The sequence below is a fragment of the Sturnus vulgaris genome, chromosome 2, assembly GCF_052056855.1.
Source record: "Sturnus vulgaris isolate bStuVul1 chromosome 2, bStuVul1.hap1, whole genome shotgun sequence".
Lineage (NCBI taxonomy): Eukaryota > Metazoa > Chordata > Aves > Passeriformes > Sturnidae > Sturnus > Sturnus vulgaris.
The window spans coordinates 44,293,801-44,314,501 of record NC_142244.1 but is presented as its reverse complement, the minus strand read 5'-3'; the positions used below and the strand labels follow the sequence as shown (position 1 = coordinate 44,314,501).

At 39.7% G+C, this 20,701-nt stretch overlaps 1 protein-coding gene across 4 annotated transcripts in view; it reads right to left on the bottom strand.

Annotated features, from left to right (window-relative positions):
* YAP1 (Yes1 associated transcriptional regulator) overlaps window positions 1-20,665 on the bottom strand; it is an 87,724-nt gene extending 67,059 nt beyond the window's left edge. For all 4 annotated transcript variants that reach the window (XM_014886585.2, XM_014886587.2, XM_014886586.2 and 1 more), the window contains exons 1-2: window positions 20,327-20,665; window positions 17,162-17,409 (exon numbers count right to left, since the gene is read on the bottom strand). In XM_014886585.2, the coding sequence (XP_014742071.1) occupies window positions 17,162-17,409; window positions 20,327-20,650 (572 nt within the window). In that variant the 5' untranslated portion in view covers window positions 20,651-20,665. The remainder of the gene's footprint in view (window positions 1-17,161; window positions 17,410-20,326) is intronic.
* Between the last annotated feature and the right edge of the window lie 36 nt (window positions 20,666-20,701).

Genomic DNA, 20,701 nt, shown 5'->3' with positions numbered 1-20,701 from the left:
GATTAATGTCTGGTATTAAGAAAAATTTATTCACCAAAAGGTTGTCAAGCATTGGAACAGGCTGACCAGGGAAGTGGTGGAGTCATCATCCCTAGAGGTATCCAAAAGACATATACACGTGGCACAGTGGGGTCAGATTAGCAGTTGGGCTCCATGACCTCAGAGGTCCTTTCCAACTTAAATGATTCCAGGATTAAAAGTGACTTGTTCATCAGTCATTAATTTAGCTCAATACATTTCTTTTTACAGTAGTTTTCTAATACGAGGTGCACAAAATTTACACTGCTAAAAACCTAAAATGAATATTCTGTTCCCTCAATGAAAGTTAACTACAGTAACATAATCCATTTTGTGCAGATTTTAGATCCTGTTAATGGCTTGAACAGGCTGAAACTTGTTTGAGCACTTGTAGGCTCAAAAATCAACACTTATATGCAGTGATAAAAATCCAAGTTGTCATCCTCCCAGCACTCCTCCAAAAACCCACACTATTTCAGATCTCCCAGTTAAGCTAGGAGTTCTGGACTCTGATAAATTACAAGGAAACAAAAGATTCGCTACAATGGCAATACAATTTCATATCAGCTTTATTAGCACATCATCTTTGATAGCATGCATCATGTGAGCTAACAGCTCAGTTCAATGTTCAAATTTTAACTAAAGGAAAAAAAAACCAAAAACCTCAAAACCACAAAAAAAAAAAAAAAATCCAACCACAAAACCACCACACATGCTTTGCTGATTTCAGCTGAATTTAGCTAACACATCAAATCTGTAACTGCAGCAAAGCCAAGTTTATGCACTGTTAGAATAAAACCAAGCTCAGACCTCAATGAATTAGCTACAGAACACATACTGGATCACAGCAATGTATAATACTTAACAAGCATTAAAGTATGCCTTTTTTTCTGGATTGTCCTTCTATTTTTAGCTGCCAGTCTTAAGTAACTAAGACATATATTGATGAGATTGGAAGAACCATTGTATTACCCTAGTCCAATTTCTGTGAAGAAGGTGGAAACTCTACACAGATGGCTGCAATAAAACTTGAAGAAGTTTACAAGCCAGACAAACATGACTGCTTTTAAATTTTTTTCTCCATATGGTTCCATAAAACTCCTTTTCCTCATTATTTTTTTGCTGTTTGTGAAATTCATATTAACCTACATATTAATGGATGTGTTTATTTACTAAAAAGAAATCAAAAACACCAAGAATGACCCCCCAGAACCCCAATCTAAACCAAAGAATTATACATCCTCTGTCCCTCAATGATGTACCACATATTTGGACCAGAAGACTGACATTTTCAGTTAGATACCAAAGCAGACCATCTTACACCATGTTTCAGGTTACTCCCTTCACTGAGACCTGTGCTTCTATAAACAACACAAGAATGCAAATTCCACCAACAGAAGATTATGATCACATATCCACAGGAGCCTACACAAGGGGGATTGGGGGGTTTTCATGTTTTTTGAACCAAACATCTCCAAATGCAATTTTAAAAGTGAAATTTCGTGCACTTTTAAAACTTACTTCTTGAGGACTGCAGTCAATCAGCTCTCTGAATTTTAGATTAAGGATTCTTGAGCATCAACATAACTGATATGATGTGCATAAAGATTAACAGAAAAACCTAAAGGGCCACTTTTCTGGAGTACATAATGGAATCTGGATTCAAGACAGACAAGAATAAATATTATGCCTTATTACTCAATTACTCTTGCAATGACTGTTTAATTTCTACAGTGAACTTATTAGCAAGAGTATCAAAAGAACACTACTTAGAAGCTTTAGTCTAGAATTTAAAAGTAACATTTCAATAAAGCCTTAACGAAATGTATATTGTTTCTCCTGTACATGTAGTTTTATGTTCAGTCACAATCAAGTTCATTAAAATACTGTTTGATTGCATCACAGGGTAAGAGAGTAAAACCAGCATCAATTATACCTAAAATATATTTATCGCAGACAAAACAAATGGATCAAATACCTACTAAAGCTGCCCAGAACAAGACAATATAGAATTCACTAATTTGTCCACAGGAAAAGGTAAGCATGTGATTTTGAATTGCAGAGAACAGTACTGACAGTAAATGTAAAAAATAAGCAAACTGTACAACAGAAACCTAACACTCTCCCCAAAAAAATCCCAAACCAAAATCCATAACCTACCACACAACCAACAAGTTCCTCCTCTAAACCTCCAATCCCATTCAGTACAACCCAAGTGTAAACTAAATACTTCATTGAATAGAGGCTTGTTTTGACAAAAAAGTAAAACTAGATTCTGGTGTGAGATGGAATGATTCCACATGCATCTCTCTTTTGTGCCATCACAGATTTGAGGCTTAAGTAATTCTCAGGAAGTATCTACCTCACTTCCTCCTCTGAGTCACACCATGACCTGGATCAGAGAATGAGTTTAGCTGAAAAAATATAATTGCAGAAAAAGTTGATATATGGCTTATAACGTAACTAGACAATAATTACGCATAGTTTCAGCTACAAAACCCAGAGAGGCTGCCTCAGACAAAATCTATAAACAAAGCTAGCTTTCACTCTTCAAGCTCAACCTCTTCTAAGATCTTTAACCTCATTAGGCTCTGCTGTCTTCCCATGACTTTACTTATTCACATCCCATCTGCAATGACAAGTTCAACAACCGAAAGAGAAAAATTAAGACTGACTGTAGCACCAAGAATCAGGGAGTACCACTGCTGACAAAAGACCATGCCCATGTACCAGTGGGATGGATGAATTCACATGACAGCCACACTCTGGAATCAGATGAGAAGTCAGCACTGTAAGACTTCTTTCCAAAATCTAACTACATTGTAAGACACGCTTTCCCAATGGAAATAGGCTTTTCTTTGTTCTATCTAGTTTCCTCTTCTCAGTTCTAGCTTGTTCAGAAACCCGTAATTACAGTACACTGGGTGTACACGGAGAGTACAAATATAGAGGATGATTTCATAGACAAGGAGCAATTTCTTCTATTTTGAATAGGATTCCCTGCTATTATGACTTAGCACTCATCATATACATTTAAGAAACCATGTCACATGCAGAATGAAATGCAATTACTGTATTACATATCCAGTAACCCGTCAGAGCTTAATGAAATTTAAAAGAAATCGCATAAATATGATCACAACTGTAAGCAATAACCAAGAAAACTGATATATGCTAACCAGGTATTCCAGTAAGGCAGATCCCTGAATGAATTACTGAATACATACTACACTGTAGAGTACAGCACAGTCATTTAGAGAACTTACTCAATGTAAGATGGTCATGGGATATCACAACACAGGACTAAGTTAAGTATATGAAACAGACTGTGAAAATGTAGTAGGCTGACCCTGGTGAGCTACCAAGTGCCCACCAAAGCTGTGCTACCTCTGCTTTCTTCAGCTGGAGAGAAAATATAACAAAAGGCTCATGGATTGAGGTAAGGACAGAGAGAGATCGTTCAGCAGTTCAGTTACCGCCACAGGCAAAACACATGATGCAGGGAAACAAGTTTAATTTATTGCCAGTCAAATCAGAGTGGGATAATGAGAAATAAAAACAAAATATATAAAAACGCCTTTATCCCATGCTTTCTTCTCCCTGGGCTCAACTTCACTTCTTATTTCTCTACTTTCTCCCTGACAGCAATGCAGGGGGACAGAGAATGGGGACTGCTGCCAGTTCATCACATGCTGTCTACTCAGGGGAAGGGCCCCTGGTGCTCCAGTGTGGGGTCCCTCCCATGGGATGCAGTCCTTTACTAACATCTCCAACATGAGATCTAACCATAGGCTGCAGACTGCTCCTGTGTGGGTCCTCCCCACAGCGTGGGATTCCCTTCAGGAACAGGCTGCTCCAGTGTGGATGCCCCATGGGATCACGAGTCCTGTCAGCAAACCTGCTCCAGTGTGGGCTTCTCTCTCCATGGAGTCACAGATCTTCCCAGAAGCCTTGTTACAGTGTGGGCTTCCCACAGGGTCACAGCCTCCTTCAGGAATCCCCCAAGTCTGGCATGAGGTCCTGCAGGGGATGCAGGCGAAACTCTGCATCCCCAAGGACCTCCATGGGCTGCAGGGGCACAGCTGTCTCACCATGGGCTGCAGCAGGAGCTGCAGGGAAATCTCAGCTCCAGAGGCTGGTGCATCTCCTGCCCCTCCTTCTGCACTGACCTTAGGGTCTACGGGGCTGTTCTTCTCACATACTCTCACTCCTCTCTTCAGCTATTGCTGTTCTGCAGTGGCTTTTTTCCCTTCTTAAACACATTATTTCAGAAGAACTACCTCTGTCACTGACGCCCTGGGTCTTCGCCAGCTTCTTAGAGCCAGATGGCATTGGCTCTGAGAGACATTGAAGAAATTTTTAGTAACTTTCAAAGAAATCATCCCTATAGCCCCCCAATACCAAATTCCTGCTATGCAAACACAATATAGCAACTTCTTTAATTGCCTTTTTTTTTAATCATAAGAAAATACTACCTAAAGAGTATTTCTTTTATGGCTAGTAGAAAAACTTCAGCCCCTTTACAAAATCACTATGTCCATCAGGAGCTAGGTATTTTGCTGTGCTGCAGAGAAATTATCATATGAAGGATCATTTTAATAGGAGAAAAGGAGGATAAAGTATCTCCAACCTTGGATGTTTTCCAAAAATGGCTCAACAGATCACTTCTGACCTGATTAAGATTTAGCAACATTTGTGTGCTTTCAGCAGAAGGCTGGATGGATGATCAACCTTCACTAAGTACTAGGCTGGATAGATAAATACTAGTGACACTAATGGCCACGGTTGTGATCTTCACGGGAAAAACAGAGAAAAAAAAAAAACAAACCATGTCTAGATCACTTGTTGATTCACAGTTCTTTGCACTTCCAGTCAACTTAAGACCCAAACAATGCTGAACTGTCTATGCAGTATCAATCAACTTTTACTGGTGTGAGAAGAAAGCTTCCACTGAGCAAATTACTCAGGTGTTTTTCAGACTCAGAAAACTGTCCTTTTTTTATCCATTTACTAATTGCTACATTTGAAACAACATATTCAATATCACAAAATCAGTTACAGATGGTTGACAATCTTTAAAACAATCACAGCTCTGGAAAGCGAAACACTTCTCTTTTGATTACTGAACTCTTGTGCTATATAGACACATTGCATGACACAGAAAAATATGGTGTAAGTATCTGGTATTCAGATACTAGGAAGTAAATCATGGTATAGGCAAAAGCAGTTTTAAAGCAAAATTTAGTAGAATATCAAATGACAGTTCCAAAGCATGGTTGAGACTGACATTTTTTCAGCATCACTGAGACTGAGTATATGAAGAAACATAAACCATCTTCCAAATATACTGCTCACTTCTTTAATCACACTTCCATTCAGTTCAAGATCTACATACACTGAGTAGGTTCAGTACATTCAGTAAATGATCTAGTAGATCACTTAGTACATGTATACTGTTCCACAAAATATTTTGTTCTAGAAATTAGTCTTGCTTGGGTATTTCAAAGCACATACACCTCATTCTATCACACCAGCATACGTCCATTCGGTTGATGAAGCTCCCAAATAGAAGTCAGATGGAAGTGCAGATGACCTTTCAAGGTGAATGCACCAACAGAAGTATTTGCATCCCAGCTTTTATACAGAATGCATCCCCTTCTGCAGACACAGCAAACACAGTAGGCATTAAGCTTCAGAAACCAGTGTCTACAAGATCTAATTAGGAACAGCAAGTATTGTTGGTTTTTATTGAAACAAACAAAAGGCAGCTACAGGATGGAGATAGGTCCTGATAGGACACAAAGAAACAGTTACCAGTAAGAAATTATAAAGCAAACACACAGCACAAGGAAGGAGGAATCAGCAGCTTGGACTCTAAAACTTCCAAAGATGCTTATACACTGGAATCTACCCAAGAGAAAGCAGCAGCAGCACCACAGTTTCCCAATGATACAAATTTACTTTTAGTCAACAGCTAACTGCAAAGAACTGGGGAAGAAAAAAAGTATATAGAGTAAAAGGACAAGTGGCAGTAAGAATAAATTGAGTACTTTTTAGACGGAAGGTTCAGAATGGTGAACGCTGCAAAACATCTCTAACCGTTCACTTGAAAAATAACAACAATTGGAAAAATGTATGCATTAAGGATATGAAAAAGATGGGTTGCAGGGATAACTGAAAAAAGCTTCTATTCCAGGAAGATCCAGCAGGTTAGGACTCTTCAAATTTCAAAAGTAGTAGTTTCCAGAGAAAAGGACAGTAATCTTGAACAAAAAAAATATGCACCAACTGTGCATTGTCACATTTAAAGTAAGAACTGGGCACCACTGAATGCAGTTGATGGGAGCCAAGCTTAGTAGAGATGGAAGGCGTTTCTTCATGCAGTGGACAGACAACCAGTGAGACACACTCCTTGCCAAAGCATGCAGCCAGAGCTAAAAGGGACCTCAGGCAGAGATAACGCAAGTCTTGGAGGATAGTTGGAAGCCAGCAGAATTCTCAAAGAAGAGTATTTGCTTGAAGAGTATATGCTTGCCCTGCTTAGTCTTTGCAAGAAATTTCTCATGACCACTGCTAGCAAGAAGACAGTTACCTGGAGAGGCACCTGGACTCAGTTTGTATAAATTGGGGTCATTTCAAGTGATGCTGTTAACAAGCTCTCTTTCAAAAGCAATGCTGCCAGGGCCCAGCAAGAGGAGACTCGGGGAGAACAGCATAACTACTTCTACTGCATCCCTACTGCCAGTACCGCTGATTTTTATCTCCAGTTCTATCACATATCATCTTCTGATTCTTTTCCTTCACCTGATAATTTTAAGCATACTTTAATGTGTTACTCAGATATCTCTATGATAACACAACACTATGATCTGATTCTGTAGTTCAGCCTTGCTTTAGGATTCACCAGCACTCATTTAAAATGCTGGGCATCAACATGAGCTAAACAGCCTAATAGCTTTGACAAATAAATATTTTTTCTTTAGCAGAAATATTGCCTCAAATGGTATGCAAAATTTATACTAACCTTATGAAAACCTACTAGTCCTAAGGAAGTGCAAATGCAAGGACTGTGATATAAAGCACAGTGTGCTAGCACCAGTTGTTACTGCACTGCAGTAATTTAATGTAACTTTTTGGAGTTTGCTTACAAGATTTTGCATCTTCTTTATTCTTCTCCAACTTGCAGAACAGACAAGATTTTTAGCTGGAAGTCAAGAACTGAACTGCATCCTATAGAATAGAAGAACACCTTTTATCTAAAGTTTGACTAGATGAAGAGACACAGTATGTGCATAAATACCTGCATAAGGTAGCTGAGGTTGGAAAATTTCAATCAACAGAGGATGCGTAACTGAATGGTTACATTTAGTTTTTATATACTTCAGTAAAGTATTCTAAGGTTGGTAAATTCATTTCCCAGCTGCAGGCAAGGGTAATAATGATCAAATATATTTATCAGGAGAAATCAGAAAGAAGTCTTATAAGTTACTTAAGAAGTAAAAGCACCACACATTAGCAAAATTTTAAGTTTGCTTATACCTTTCACATAAAGAATTTTAGAAAGTTATAGGCAAATTATGCAAAGATCCTGTCAAAGTAAAAAGCATCAACACAGAATTTCCTGTGTTTCAAATCAATTCCATACAAACACGCACACACAAAATAAGAGCTCAACACTTTCTTGCGAAAATAAAAGACTTCTTCCCATAAACTGATTTACATAAATTTTATCCATGACAAAAGCCAGAAAATTTCACTTTATTGCCACTCCCTCCACTATCTGGTAAATTAGTTGCTACCTTCGCTTGGAAACCACTTAAAATCATCCTCCTTAGGTTTAATTTGAGGCCATTTTAAAAAGGTAAAGTTTGGTACAGACAGGAGCCTACACTTCTACTCCAACAAGATTGCAGAGCAAAGGAATCAGTTAAAGTTCATCCACAATCTCCGAGCTGCTCATCATCACAACAAAAGCTACACAAATACTTGCACCAGAAGAAAACAAAAGCATCCTCCCTTCTGCTTCCCTGCTCCCTACTCCAATGCAACACCGAAACTGAAAGTTGGAAAATCGGTATCATAAAGATGACGCTGATTGATTGATTGATTGATTCTTTTTTCCTGAATACATTACTACATAAAATTGAAATCTCATTCATTAAGAAAACAATTACCTGTCCAAGTTCCTCAACAAATTTGCATAACACAAAGCTGATCATGTCAGGACGCGTAATAAAAAACGGGCACAATTTTGAATTGCAGGCAATTTTTAAAAGCATGTAATTAAGACTTCCTTTGACCTTGTTAACATGGATGCTAAAATGTTAATTCTTAACTAACTGTTCATGCTAAGGTCTGTTTTTCTCTTCCTTATGCCAAACCAATGTCTAAATTACCAGGATATTGTTAAATATCCAATAGATCTTTTTCCTGTTACTAGTCATTACAGGAAAAATAAAAAGACAAACCAAACCCTCGCAATCATAAAGATTAACAGTTCTAACACTACAAATCTGAAAGTTTCTGCCCTCTGTTACTTACTAATTATTTGGTTCCAAAATCTAAGTCTGCTTAGTTTTAGAATTAAAATCTCATAAAGTGAAAACCTGAAATACCAGTTATGAAAGAGAATGCTTACTTCAGTTCAACTGTTATACTCACTGGCCAGAAGTAAGTGATATACACAGACAGAAATTAAGCGTGCATGTGTTTAGAGGCTGAAGGCACAAAAATTAAACACAGGCCCACACTGATGCTAACATAATTCTGTCAACAGCAGAATAACAAAAAGTGTCAAAAATCTATCCATACATGAACTAAAACACAGGCAATTTTAGCTTAGTCAGGCTCTTTTGTACAAAACCCTGTAACCACAGAATGTGCTATTAACTGTTTTCACTGAAAACTTGAAGTATTTAAAATATCTCACAGTTATCGGAGTACAATTCATCATGACCCAAAGACCATCACTGAAGTGAATGGACACCCTAAACTCCAGTTACAGTACAGTATTACGTTTTTCTGCAAACATGTTTTTCTCATATATAAAAAAACCAGCCTCTAAAGATGGCATAGAACATGCTTCAAAGTAACTGTGTCGCAGCCTTTTATATATCAGATTACACCCTTTTAAGAATATATATTTCATATCCTTAACTCATGCAAAGCTGGCTGCTCTGAGACTGACAAAAGTTTTGTAAATAAAAATCACTGCTGAATTATGTGTTCATTGGACATTTAGGTCTCTTAACCATATTAACTACACCAACAGCATAGTCAGCAAACACAGGCAGAAATTTCTCTTTTAGTCTATTTTTTACCATTCTAAAGAGACTACATGAAATATTGCAATCAACTTGCCAACCAAGCCTTTCAAGTAAGTACAACAGATTAGAAAAAATAACTGAAAAGTAAGATCCAATAATAAAATACACCTGTGAGTTGCATTTATTTCCTTTATTCAAAGAATTCCATTTTGCCTATATACCTATGCTTCTTTGCTTTCAGATGCTTTATTCAGCCATAGATGCCTAACTTAACATACCCAGTAAAGGCAAAAAGTTTACTTGCAACAAGGGAATCAGAAAGGGAAAGGCATCTTGAAGTTTTAACACTGTTTAAACAAATCTGTGTAGTGCAGACAGACTTCCAACAAAGTTCTCAATAAATTAGAACTCGCTGGAGATAAACTAGCAATAGTAAATGACCTTTATTTGACTTTCCTATAAAACAATTCAGCAGAAAAAAACTGGCTTCACAACCTCAGTGTAATAATCAGTAACTACACTGAACCCCTAACACGGATCTAAGTTACCAAACAGCATGTCCCAGACTCAACAAAAGAGATCTGGTCTTTCACTGTGACGCAGCAAAGCCTCGTTAGCAAAATTAAAGCAAAGTCCAAGACTGTTTTCAAGACAGCTTTGTCTCTTTAGTAACTGACATGACTGACAGGCAGTATACTGGTAAAAGTCTTACTTTACAAGGCAGCTTTGTATTATTACTTTGACTTAACCAGCAATTTAGAATACTTGCCTGAAACACAGCCTGAAGTAACTTAGTTAAAAGCCAAATAAAACAGCAACGAAGTGAATCCCAGAAAACAGACTCCAAGAAGCACTTCAGGAGGCCATGAAACAGCGACACAGCTTAGTCACGCCTTACAAAAACTTTTGTACTCCAAATAAAACTCCAGTTTTATTTAGCAAAAAGCAGCTATGAGGTACCGTTTTTGTATTAAAAACAAATTTCCCCCATGCTGTAGATTCCTATTCAAATGCTTAACAAAAAATACACTTCATCTGGTACATTTCCCAATAGGGCCTGACATCAAAATCAGGTTTTAGCAAACTGTTTGGGGGACAGTGTCCAGCCAATACATGGCACCTACCTGTCAACATTCCAATACAACGTTCCCCCAAGAATTTGTTTCCCATCACGCTTACTCCCACGCTGTTAGATTTCTCCTAGACACAATTCTATCATTCTCTTGGGCCAACTACATGGTACCCTGCCCATATTTTAGGGGCTCCTGCCAGAGGACTGCTACTCACAGAAATCTCCTGTAAATTTCCTGCATTCAAACCAGTGAAATTTTCTTTAGAGTCAGGTAAATATCAGCATTTACATAATCACTCACAGCGTGTTGCCAGGGGGAGAGGAAAAAAAAAAAAAAAGAAAAAAACACACCTTAAAAAAAGGAACATTTACTCAAGTAGCAAAAGACAGAAAGTTCAACCCACCATTACTGAGTTTTATTGCAGAGGTATATAAGAACTGTACAAATACTAAATGCAAGTATGTTGGAATGCATAAAATAACACAAGGACAAATTAATACAAGAACTGAGCAGCTATCAGTTTTAAAAGGTTAAATTAAATCTAATTACATCATCTGAATTTGTTCCCAGCTGTGAAGATAAACACACGCAGTGCTCTGGCCACATATAAAGAGAAGACAAACATCCCTAGTTTTGGATGACAGGTCTCTGTTTGCTGTTTACCTCATTTTTGTTTTTTTTCCTTTGGTTGGTTGCAGACGAGAGACGTCTAGTCTTAATCAAAATGGCTTGTAACTCAGACTAGTTTTAACAGTTAATCTTCTACCTCAGCCCTGAGCAACATCTCTTGCTCTCTTGGGCATCACCTCCTACGTGCTTATGTCCAGTGCTTACATCCGATATGGGAAAATGTGTCTTTGAGGGCAACAGAAACTCTGCTTTAGTTTTACACGTGACTTAATTTAGGTACTGATGTTAAATATTTCAGCACTCCCAGTGCTAATAAGTTACTTTCTCTGAGGGTTTAGTCAAAACCAGACAGAGTGAAAAATTAAATTTGCTTGCTGTCAGCTTTTAAAAATTTGCAGCTGTTGTGCCACAATTGCAGAGGTAAACTGAGCAAATTATAAATGATGGCTTTACATTTTGAATTTTAAAGCTACTGTTATTTTTTCATTTCCAGAAGGAGAAAGATAAGAGAGTAAGAGATGAATCTTGTAAAAGTTGGTACGATTTTACCCAAACATGTCACTGATCAGTTCAACAGCATTTACCCATTAGAAGCGTCTTGCAAAAATATGATGCAGTAGCGCTCAGTTTCACGTTCATGGGCATTTTCAAATTAATATTCTTTTATTACTTTACTGCTTTCTCTCAGGCAGCAATTTCTATCATATGAGTAAGGGTTTAAGACTGCCCTATGCTACAAGCCAGGTTACTACTAAAAATCCCACTACTGTAATTCTTTGCCACCTTCCACGTACAGAAAATAAAAAGCAAAAGGATAAAAATCCAGAAGACACTCATCTTGATTTATATAAAATTCTTATTTGTCTTTAGAAGTCAAAATCTCAGAAAACAGAAGCAGTTCCACAGCAGTGTAACTACACTCCTATAGAGTTTAATGCTACAATCTCAAATATAACCAGATGAAATATTTACTAAGTTGAATTGCAGCAGCATCTTTTTTTAAAACAAGAAATTCTGATTAAACCTGTAACCGAATACTCTTCTTACTAACTAGAGATACTTTAGTATTTTTAATTATGAAAGACTTTTAAAAAGACTCAGGTTAAGACTTGGTCACAATTACAGCTTTCAACATAATAAGAAGTTTTCAGATCACCAATAAGATAAAACTGATCTCAAATTTGATTCAGCAGATAGGAAAGCAGTACCACAAAGCAGTATGACATACCTAAAGCATATAAACCCAAAAATCAGACACTGTAAAGCACAAAGACTATAAGAGAGATGTGAAAGACAAAACCCATTGGAAGAAGAAAGGTTCAGATCAACTACTAATTAAAAAAAAAAATCAGAGAGAATCTAATTATTAACTTCCAACTAGGTGCCACAGATGCTGTATTTTCCCCAGTTCTATTTTCTTCTGAAGACAATAGATGTCAATATGCTTATTGAAAAAAAAATACATTAGTGAAAATCATGAGATACATTTTTTGTTTATCTGAAATCATGGAATAGTCTTATAAAATTACCTTGGACAGCAGGGTACTGAATGCACGGATGTAGTTGTTTTACCCAACACAAAAAAACGTGTGCCACTGCCTTCACTGATGCCCAGTCTCAGTGCTAGCACAAATGAGGCATGTTTGTTCTTATTTCTCCTTGGCCTTTTCAAAGATATTGAAATCTTCAGTAGAATTGCAAATTCGAAATAAATTGTGTTATTGTTCTTTCACAGGACTCTTCAAAATAAGAGGCAGAAGGAAAAATATACACTTAGTAGGTACTGTGACTGTCTTTCCTTAAATTGTCAAAAACATACCACAGCAAGCTTTCCCTTGGAAGTGTTTTAACTACTGCTTTTCCTTCAGCTGTGTCCACTGTGTAACAGTATCCACAGCGCCATTTTTTTCATTACTTTTTCTAGGGAGATCTTTGATATTTTGAGTACTTTCTTAAACAGTCAAATCATCAGTATAAAAATGCAACTAACTTGACATTACAAACAGAATTTAGCAACCAAAGATCTTCAAAAGTGGAGAAGCCCATCAAAAGCAGTGGCTACGGTTTTGGCTTCCAACAATACTGCTCTTTTACTGACCAGCTTGCCTGAATTATAGAATTATAAACACAAGTAGTCATATTGATGACTCTAAATATGCAGCTCCACACTAAATTAAGGTGTTCAATAAAATATGCAGCTGTGTCTGCAGTTTTTCCAAGGAACATCTTTTGTCCTTGAAAACTAGCACTACTTTGGTGGGGTGGGGAGACTGAAGGGAGATATTGGTGTAGTGGGTAGTAACAGGGGTAAAAATAGGATGCAAGAGAAATTTAAAAGCATCACTGGATATTTTTCGTGCATGACATGAGGAAATTAAAAGAAAATAAAACCAAAAATCGTAGCAACAATCTTCCCTGTTGTCTTAAAACTAATTGGTTTCATAACATCCAAAGCCATACCTCTGTATGGAGCACATGAGAAATGTGTAACAGCAATCTTCTTTTATGCCAGATGGATAAACACCTCAAACACACCCACAGACACTAATGAAAACCACCTTGGCCTCCTTCAGGAAGTCATTCAACACTTCACAGAAAAAATAGGAAGTTGTTGATAAACTGCTTGCAAGAACTACTTCCTGTAGGAAAAATAATTACAAGACTTGTTTGCTGGACAATCAGTTAACTTTTCCTCACACTGCAAGAGAAGAGGTAACACAAGCTCTTTAAGAATTAAAAGCGTAACTCTAATTTAAAATGCTACAAGAGTAATTCTAAAACTGAGCAAAATTTGTTTATTCTTTCTGCAAGTTGCTACTCCCTTTGCACATTATCTTTTGCCTCGAGAGCGATCCCCTATCTTTCTGCACAGTTCACTGAAATGTCAAGCAGCAGCTGGCTAACAGGAAGCGGTTAAAAAGCAATGCAATTGACATCACCACACAAACCAGGCTCGGCCTTCTTACTGTATGTTTAAGAATGGGCTAAAGCTACCGCACACCAGTGAGAGATGACTCAGATGTGGCCACTTACTAACCAGGCAAGTCTTGGCTTAGGAGCTCCACTGAAGGAGCAGTATCAGTAAAAAATAGTTTTACCAGCTGTACAGTAAGCAGGCCTTAACACACTGCTCAAAATCATCGCTAAGGGAAAATTAAACTCAGCAGTACTACTCATAACAGTGAGACGAATGCTAATGAGTGGAATTCTGACAAATCATATGTTGGGCATTCATACATAAGGGGTCTATTTACCCAGATGACAGACTAATTTATAAGAGTAGATCTGGTTCAAACCCTATAGTACTGCTCTCACCTTCTTTTAATACGTATGGATACATGGGGTGTGTATATAAAATATCTGGCCAAACAACTCTGTGCAACTATCTCTATATATACACACACACAGAGATGATTAAGTATTTTCTCTCCCATATACACTATTTTCATTTCTTTGCACAAATTACTATGTTTGCAGTGCTTGACCCACTGATTAGTGGAAGTGACTGTAATTCCAGAGTGTATTAAGTATGGTACTCGATTTTGTATTATTCTCTTTGCACTGTAGCATACTATGGTAACTATAACCATAAGGCTTACTGACATCTGGAAAAAATCTAATATTATTACCTATTCTGCAATGATCTTTCTAGAGCCTGATTACCAGACTGTTCATGGAGTGGCTATGGAACAGAGCAAGTGGAAACAAAGAGCGATGCAGCCAATCAAGAAAAAAAGCTGAACTTGGAAGAGACACTAAAAATCTGCATATGGTAGAAGGTACCACATTGAAGGTATTTAGAATCAGAAATCTTAGTACTCACACTTCAACAAATGTTTAAGATATAACCAGGCAAGATGTGAGTTTTAGCAGGTTTGTAGGTGGGAGACAGAACTTACCACTTGTCACTGAAACAAACTTGTTACTCAAAACTAGTCTTAAATTTTGTTGTGTTTCCTACAAACATAGAGGAAACACTGTGCTAGCACTTTAAATGCTTTTTACAAATCTTAAACTCCAATGAAGTTAGTGGATCTCACCTGTAGATAGTCCTAAGCAACCTTTTATGAACAAATGTTCTTCAAGTGTGAACAGAACTGTCCTCATGAGACTCTCCCATACCACTGTATCACCCAAGGAAAGCCAAAAGGAAACAGCCCATTACACTGTTTAAATCTCCTAAGGTCAGCATGTGACCCAGCAGGGAGAGGTTCAAAAAGTACAGCCTTTATTTTTTTTCCTAACAACCTGGTTTGTTTCCACTCCTTTCCCCTTCAAGACACATCCTTCACAGCTAGCAACTCTTTCAATCATTTACTTTGGATGTCTGCTTGAGAACAAACGATCTTGCTCATGCAGATGAGTTTGCCAGACTTGTGTGTACTTTCCAGTCTCAGGCTCTTTATTGTTCTTGCTGAAACCTGACCCTTTGAAATGGATACCAGGACACCAAGAAAAGACAAAAAAACTTGCAGAAGAAAAAGGAAAGATTTTTGTGGTAATAATCAAACAACAGAAAAAGCTTTCCAAGAATAAATCTTTCACTCTGATTTCACCTGAATGAGCACAATTTTAAAAATTCATTAGGAGCAGGAAGACATTTTTTATCTCTTAAACTGTTTCATATTCTACAAAATTGACAGGGCTATCAAGAACAAACACTTGTGCAAGTAAAATTTTAAAATCAAATATCTATTTTTCATGCTTCATAAGCTGCTCTTTAAGAGCTCTCACTAACGTAGTCAAAACAAAAGTTTGCTTTTCATTTCAAAACTCATTCTGTTCTTTCCTCAAGGTTCAATGAGCTATGGTTCTCAAACGGCAGAAACTTACACAGTTCAAAAAAACCTTCTACTTGTGCCTGCTGAAGAGCTCATATTCTGGAACACACTGATCTGTTAAACTTCACCAAAGAAAACATCACATCTTCAAGATCTAGAGTTAGTGCTTATTTTCACATTTCTAATAGAAAATTATTGTTCTCAAAATGGAACCTTCAGGCTCAAATAATTTCAGACAATTACTGCAACCTCTTTTTAGTTGAAAAAAGCTAATTTCTCTGTATGGAAATACCACAGCTACAGGAACAAGAAACATTTTTCAGAAGTTCTGCAAGTTCAATTTTCATTGCAGACAATGTAAATTTGTTTTTGAAGCTACAAGCTCAACTACTTCAATCACATGCACATATTAATCACAGTGTTTGAGAGAGAAACGTAGGGATAAATATGTTTTACTTGGCTGAAACAAGTTTTGCATAAGTAACACGGTGTCACCTCTCCCTACCCTGCAAATGACATATAATGGGTTATTTAGTGACTTGCTGTTAAATAAAAACTTCAAATTATAGTAAAAATATTTAAGGGCAAGTTATGGTCTTGGTGGGCACACTTTTAGAAAGAAGGACAAGTCCCTGTTGTTTTAGAAAACTGCATAGAATAGAAGAAAATGCTTCCTGGTGGATTGGGTGTCAAATGAATGGTATGTGTAACTTTTCTTCAGTTACAGAAAAGGTCATACTAATTTCACTGTGTGGAAAAGTTCCAGCTCTAGGAACATGAAATAACGTCAGAAATTCTGAAATTTCCTTTTCATTGCCAGGAATGTAGATGAGTTAAGTTACAAACACAACTACTGCAATCAAACACATATGTTAATTACCTCAGGAAGAGAGAGTAGGGAAAAAACATTTTGATGTTTTTGTGTATTTAAATGATTGTTCTTAAACAAAACATAAGAAGTCCTGACATACTGTCACTACAACAGTCTCTAAAGTTAACTCTGTATTTTTACCTCTGTGTTATTAAAATGAGGTAAAATGTATCTTGACCTGCATGAAAACTCTGACAATACTCAGCAAATCCAAGTATATCATTGTTCAAGAATGACTGTGCTCATTTCACTGATTTTTTAATACACATTATAATGGATAACATTTTTAGCTAAGATTAAGATAGCACAAATATTCACAGAGAACCATACAGTTTTCAGAAACAGCAGAGTTGATACTGAAGTGGTAGAGTCCCCTACTTAAAATCAGGAGCATGTTTTTAAAAATACGTATTTTAAACAAAATGAAATTTACCGAAGTTCTAAGACTGTAAAGCAAAACATATATCCAAAAAAAAAAAAAAAAACCAGAGATACAGCTAATTGAAAAGAAATTTTACTTACTTAAGAAAGTATCTCTGTCCAGATGGTGTCTTAGCCATCTCCCAACCTGGTGGCAAAGGCACATCATCAGGGATCTCAAAAGAAGACTGGCGGAGGTGTTGAGAAGATGGAGCTCCGGGTCCAGTCACTACTCCAGAGGGTGTAAGTGTCCCTGGAGAAACAGCTCCCAGCTGCAGTGATGCTGGAGAGGAATGAGCTCGGACATGCTGTGGGGTCAGGGCTCCTGCTGTCCCGGCATCAGTGCTGGCCTGCCAGGAGTGAAATAATTTTTATTAATATTCCTGTATTTCAACAGAAATGTCAGAAGACATTTTACTTTCAATGAATGTTTCGGGAGAAATTCATAGCTCAGTTGTTCTAATGTTCTGCTTATTTTCTAGTTGTTACTGTTCAATCAAATCTCCTCTAGTTTGGTTAATTAGCGTCACAAATGCCCTTGTGCAAGTCAAGAAATATTAACTGTATGTGTTGAGAGCCCTTAGTTTTACTTTGAAAACTAAAGTTCTTACTCCTCAGCACAGGGTTAAGAACAAACCCGGCTGCAGTCAGCAGATCTCTTCCAGTACATTGAGTAGTTTGTTACTGGACTGCATCCACTCACTACCATCACTCCCACTTTCTGCTGGAGGAGTTAATTTCCCACTGTCCTTTTCAAGTGGGGGTGTGGGGATTCAAGCACACACACAAACCACCCCCTAGCCCTGTAGGGGTTTAAAAGATCACACAAAGAGAAAAGCAATAGTGAAATGCCAACTGGCAGCAGAGAGTTCCAGTGGAGGAAGACTCACAAATTCAACCATAAAAAAAAACTATACAAGAAGACTGAACATAACATTTCCTGATCACTCAAACTTCCTAATAACTTCAACTGTCCATGCTTTATCCAAAGCAAAGCTTCAGCAAATGGTTGAACCAGTCAATCAAAATGACTCACAGACACATTCACTGGAATCACCACTCATAAGTACACTGAACGACCTTGCCAGTAGTAAATACATGTTCAACAGGGAACAGAAAAGGCAGCTCTGAAAACTTGATTAAAGTAAAAACGGCTTTTAAAAATATATTTACCAATTAACTGGTTTTATAAATAGACCAGAACAACATTGACGCCCATAATGAGATGCATGTATCAGTCCCTGTCACACCTCTCTACACAAGGTATTGCACCATTTGAGGCCCCACTCACACACATTTACAGTTGTACTTCATCTGTATGCAAGCACACATGGAGATCCATGTGTTCAACTGGAAACTAATCAGTTTGCACTTACATTCAGACAAAATAAACAAGTAGTAAATCAAGTGGATTTGCAATATTTTAATTCCTGAGAATCACAGAAATGAAGACCTTTTCTCTAAGCAGAATGTTTATGTGGCACAACTAAACAAAAGGCAAAATGAAAACAGTCCACAATGAAGCAAAAGATTCTCTCTTGCTTTAACTGGATTTCAAGTTTATGTTTTAGGAGCCACTGAGTGGTACAAGGAATTAAACTAAATATGCTTTACAGATGAAGATTAACATACACAAAGAATATAAGGCTAAGCCTAAAAGTACAACCAAAAGTTGTATGACCATCGCACACCTAAAGTGCATTTCAAACACGATAGCTGTTTAACTGTAGTCACCGTATTTAAAAAGATACGGCACTAAGTGTTAGACGAATGTCTCTCCATTCAGATTTGTACACAACGGAACTGCGATGAGATTTGCACAAGTTGGGAAAACACTATACATAAATCTCTTATTCCTTGCTGGTATGTTATTAAAGGTCTGCAACTTAGAAGCTAGCAAAACTACAGAAGCAGATCAGCTCCACCCTTTCCAATTTTCTTTTCAGTCTTTCTATATAAAGGCCAGACTGCTTTTTTGAGTATTTGGAAAATGAATTAACTTCTAGGCTTGGAGAGTACGTGCCAAGGTTCAGCCTGGAATGAACTTCTGAAGTGAAATTATAAATCGCTCAAAACAGAAGTTTAATAATGGAAATGTTGACAGACCCTTAACAACACGGGTACCAGGCACCACTACACAGCGAGTCTCACTCGTACTGGCTACAGAGATAATGTGACAATAGACAACAATAAAACTTATTTTATAGCTTAGCAACAAAGTTCATTACTTAATAACACGCGACTAGGTAGGCACAGCCTCGTTCCAAAGAGTTGGTAACAGCATTAGCTTTCGTTCGTATTCACGCCAGCACTTAAGTCTTGGTCCAGAAGTCCCACTGCTTAAGCACCAAACGCTCCCGGAGGCCGAGCGACGACCCTGCCCTGCATCCCCCACCCCGCTCCTCCCCGGCCCTGCCCCCGCATCGCCCCTTCCCCCCGGCCCTGCCCCGCCCCTTCCCAGCCCTGCCCCGCATCCCTCCCCCGCTCCCTGCGCGGCCCAGCCCCGCATCCCTCCCTCCCTCCCCCGGGCCGCCTCGGCCGAGGCCCCACGGCTCCGAGCCCCGGCCCCAGGCTGCCGCCGCTGCCCTGCATGCGGGCGCTGCGCCCGGCGGACCCTGGACGCCGTCAGACCTGGCGTCTGGCTCGGGAATTAACTTCGGAAGTGCGTGCGTGTGTATGTGGGGGGTTAATCCTACTCAACCCAGCGCCGTGCTGAAATGGTGGAAAAGTCACATCCATATTTACTGTCTGACGGGGCCAGGGGGTGTAGGTTTGGCACCACTTCATCGACCCTTTCCACAGAGGGCAAGGAACTGGACGGCAAAGCGAAAATCCAAGCGAAGCGTTTTCACCCAAGTTCTAGGGGCTCGCCCCGCTGTCGCCCTCCCGGTGAGGCCGAGACAGCCAAGGAGCGGATGTGGAGTTCGAGGCCCCGCTGGAGACCGGGACGGGGCCAGCGCTCGCCCTCCCTCCCTCCCTCCCTCCGCGGCCCCGGCCCCGGCCCCGGCCCCGTCGGCGTCCCGGGGCGCGGGAGGCGGCCCTGCCCCAGGGGAAGAACAAATAAAGGGGTGTGGGGGCGGCAGAGAGCGCCCCGACAGCCCCGGCCGGGCGCCCCCCGCCCCGCTCGGCCCCGCGGATTCCCGCCCCGGCCCCCTCCCCCACACGCCTCCCCCGGGAGGAGCTGGGCGGCGGGCGGGGAGGGGGAACATGGCCCGGCCGGGCCGCCCCCCGCCCGCGGCGCGGGCCCCTTCCTTCCCTCCCCCTCACCTGGCGGGAGTGGGCCTTGGGCTCGGGCGGCTTGAAGAAGGAGTCGGGCAGTTTCCGCAGTCGCATGGGCAGCGTGTGTGGCACGTTGGCGCCCTTGGGGTTCATCACGGCGTTGAACAGCGCCTCCAAGTCGGTCTCCGAGTCGCCCCGCACATGGACGATCTGGTGCCCCGCCGGAGGGGGCCCCGCACCCGGGGGCTGCGCCGCGCCGGCCGGGGCCCCCGACACCGCGCCGGGGGGCTGCGGCGGCGGCTGCTGCTGCTGCGAGGCCGGGGGCTGCGCTGCCTGCGGCGGCTGCTGCGTTTGAGGCTGCCCAGGATCCATGGCTCCGTCGGGACCCCCCGGCGCTTCCCTGGCGGGGCTCGGCGGCTCAGA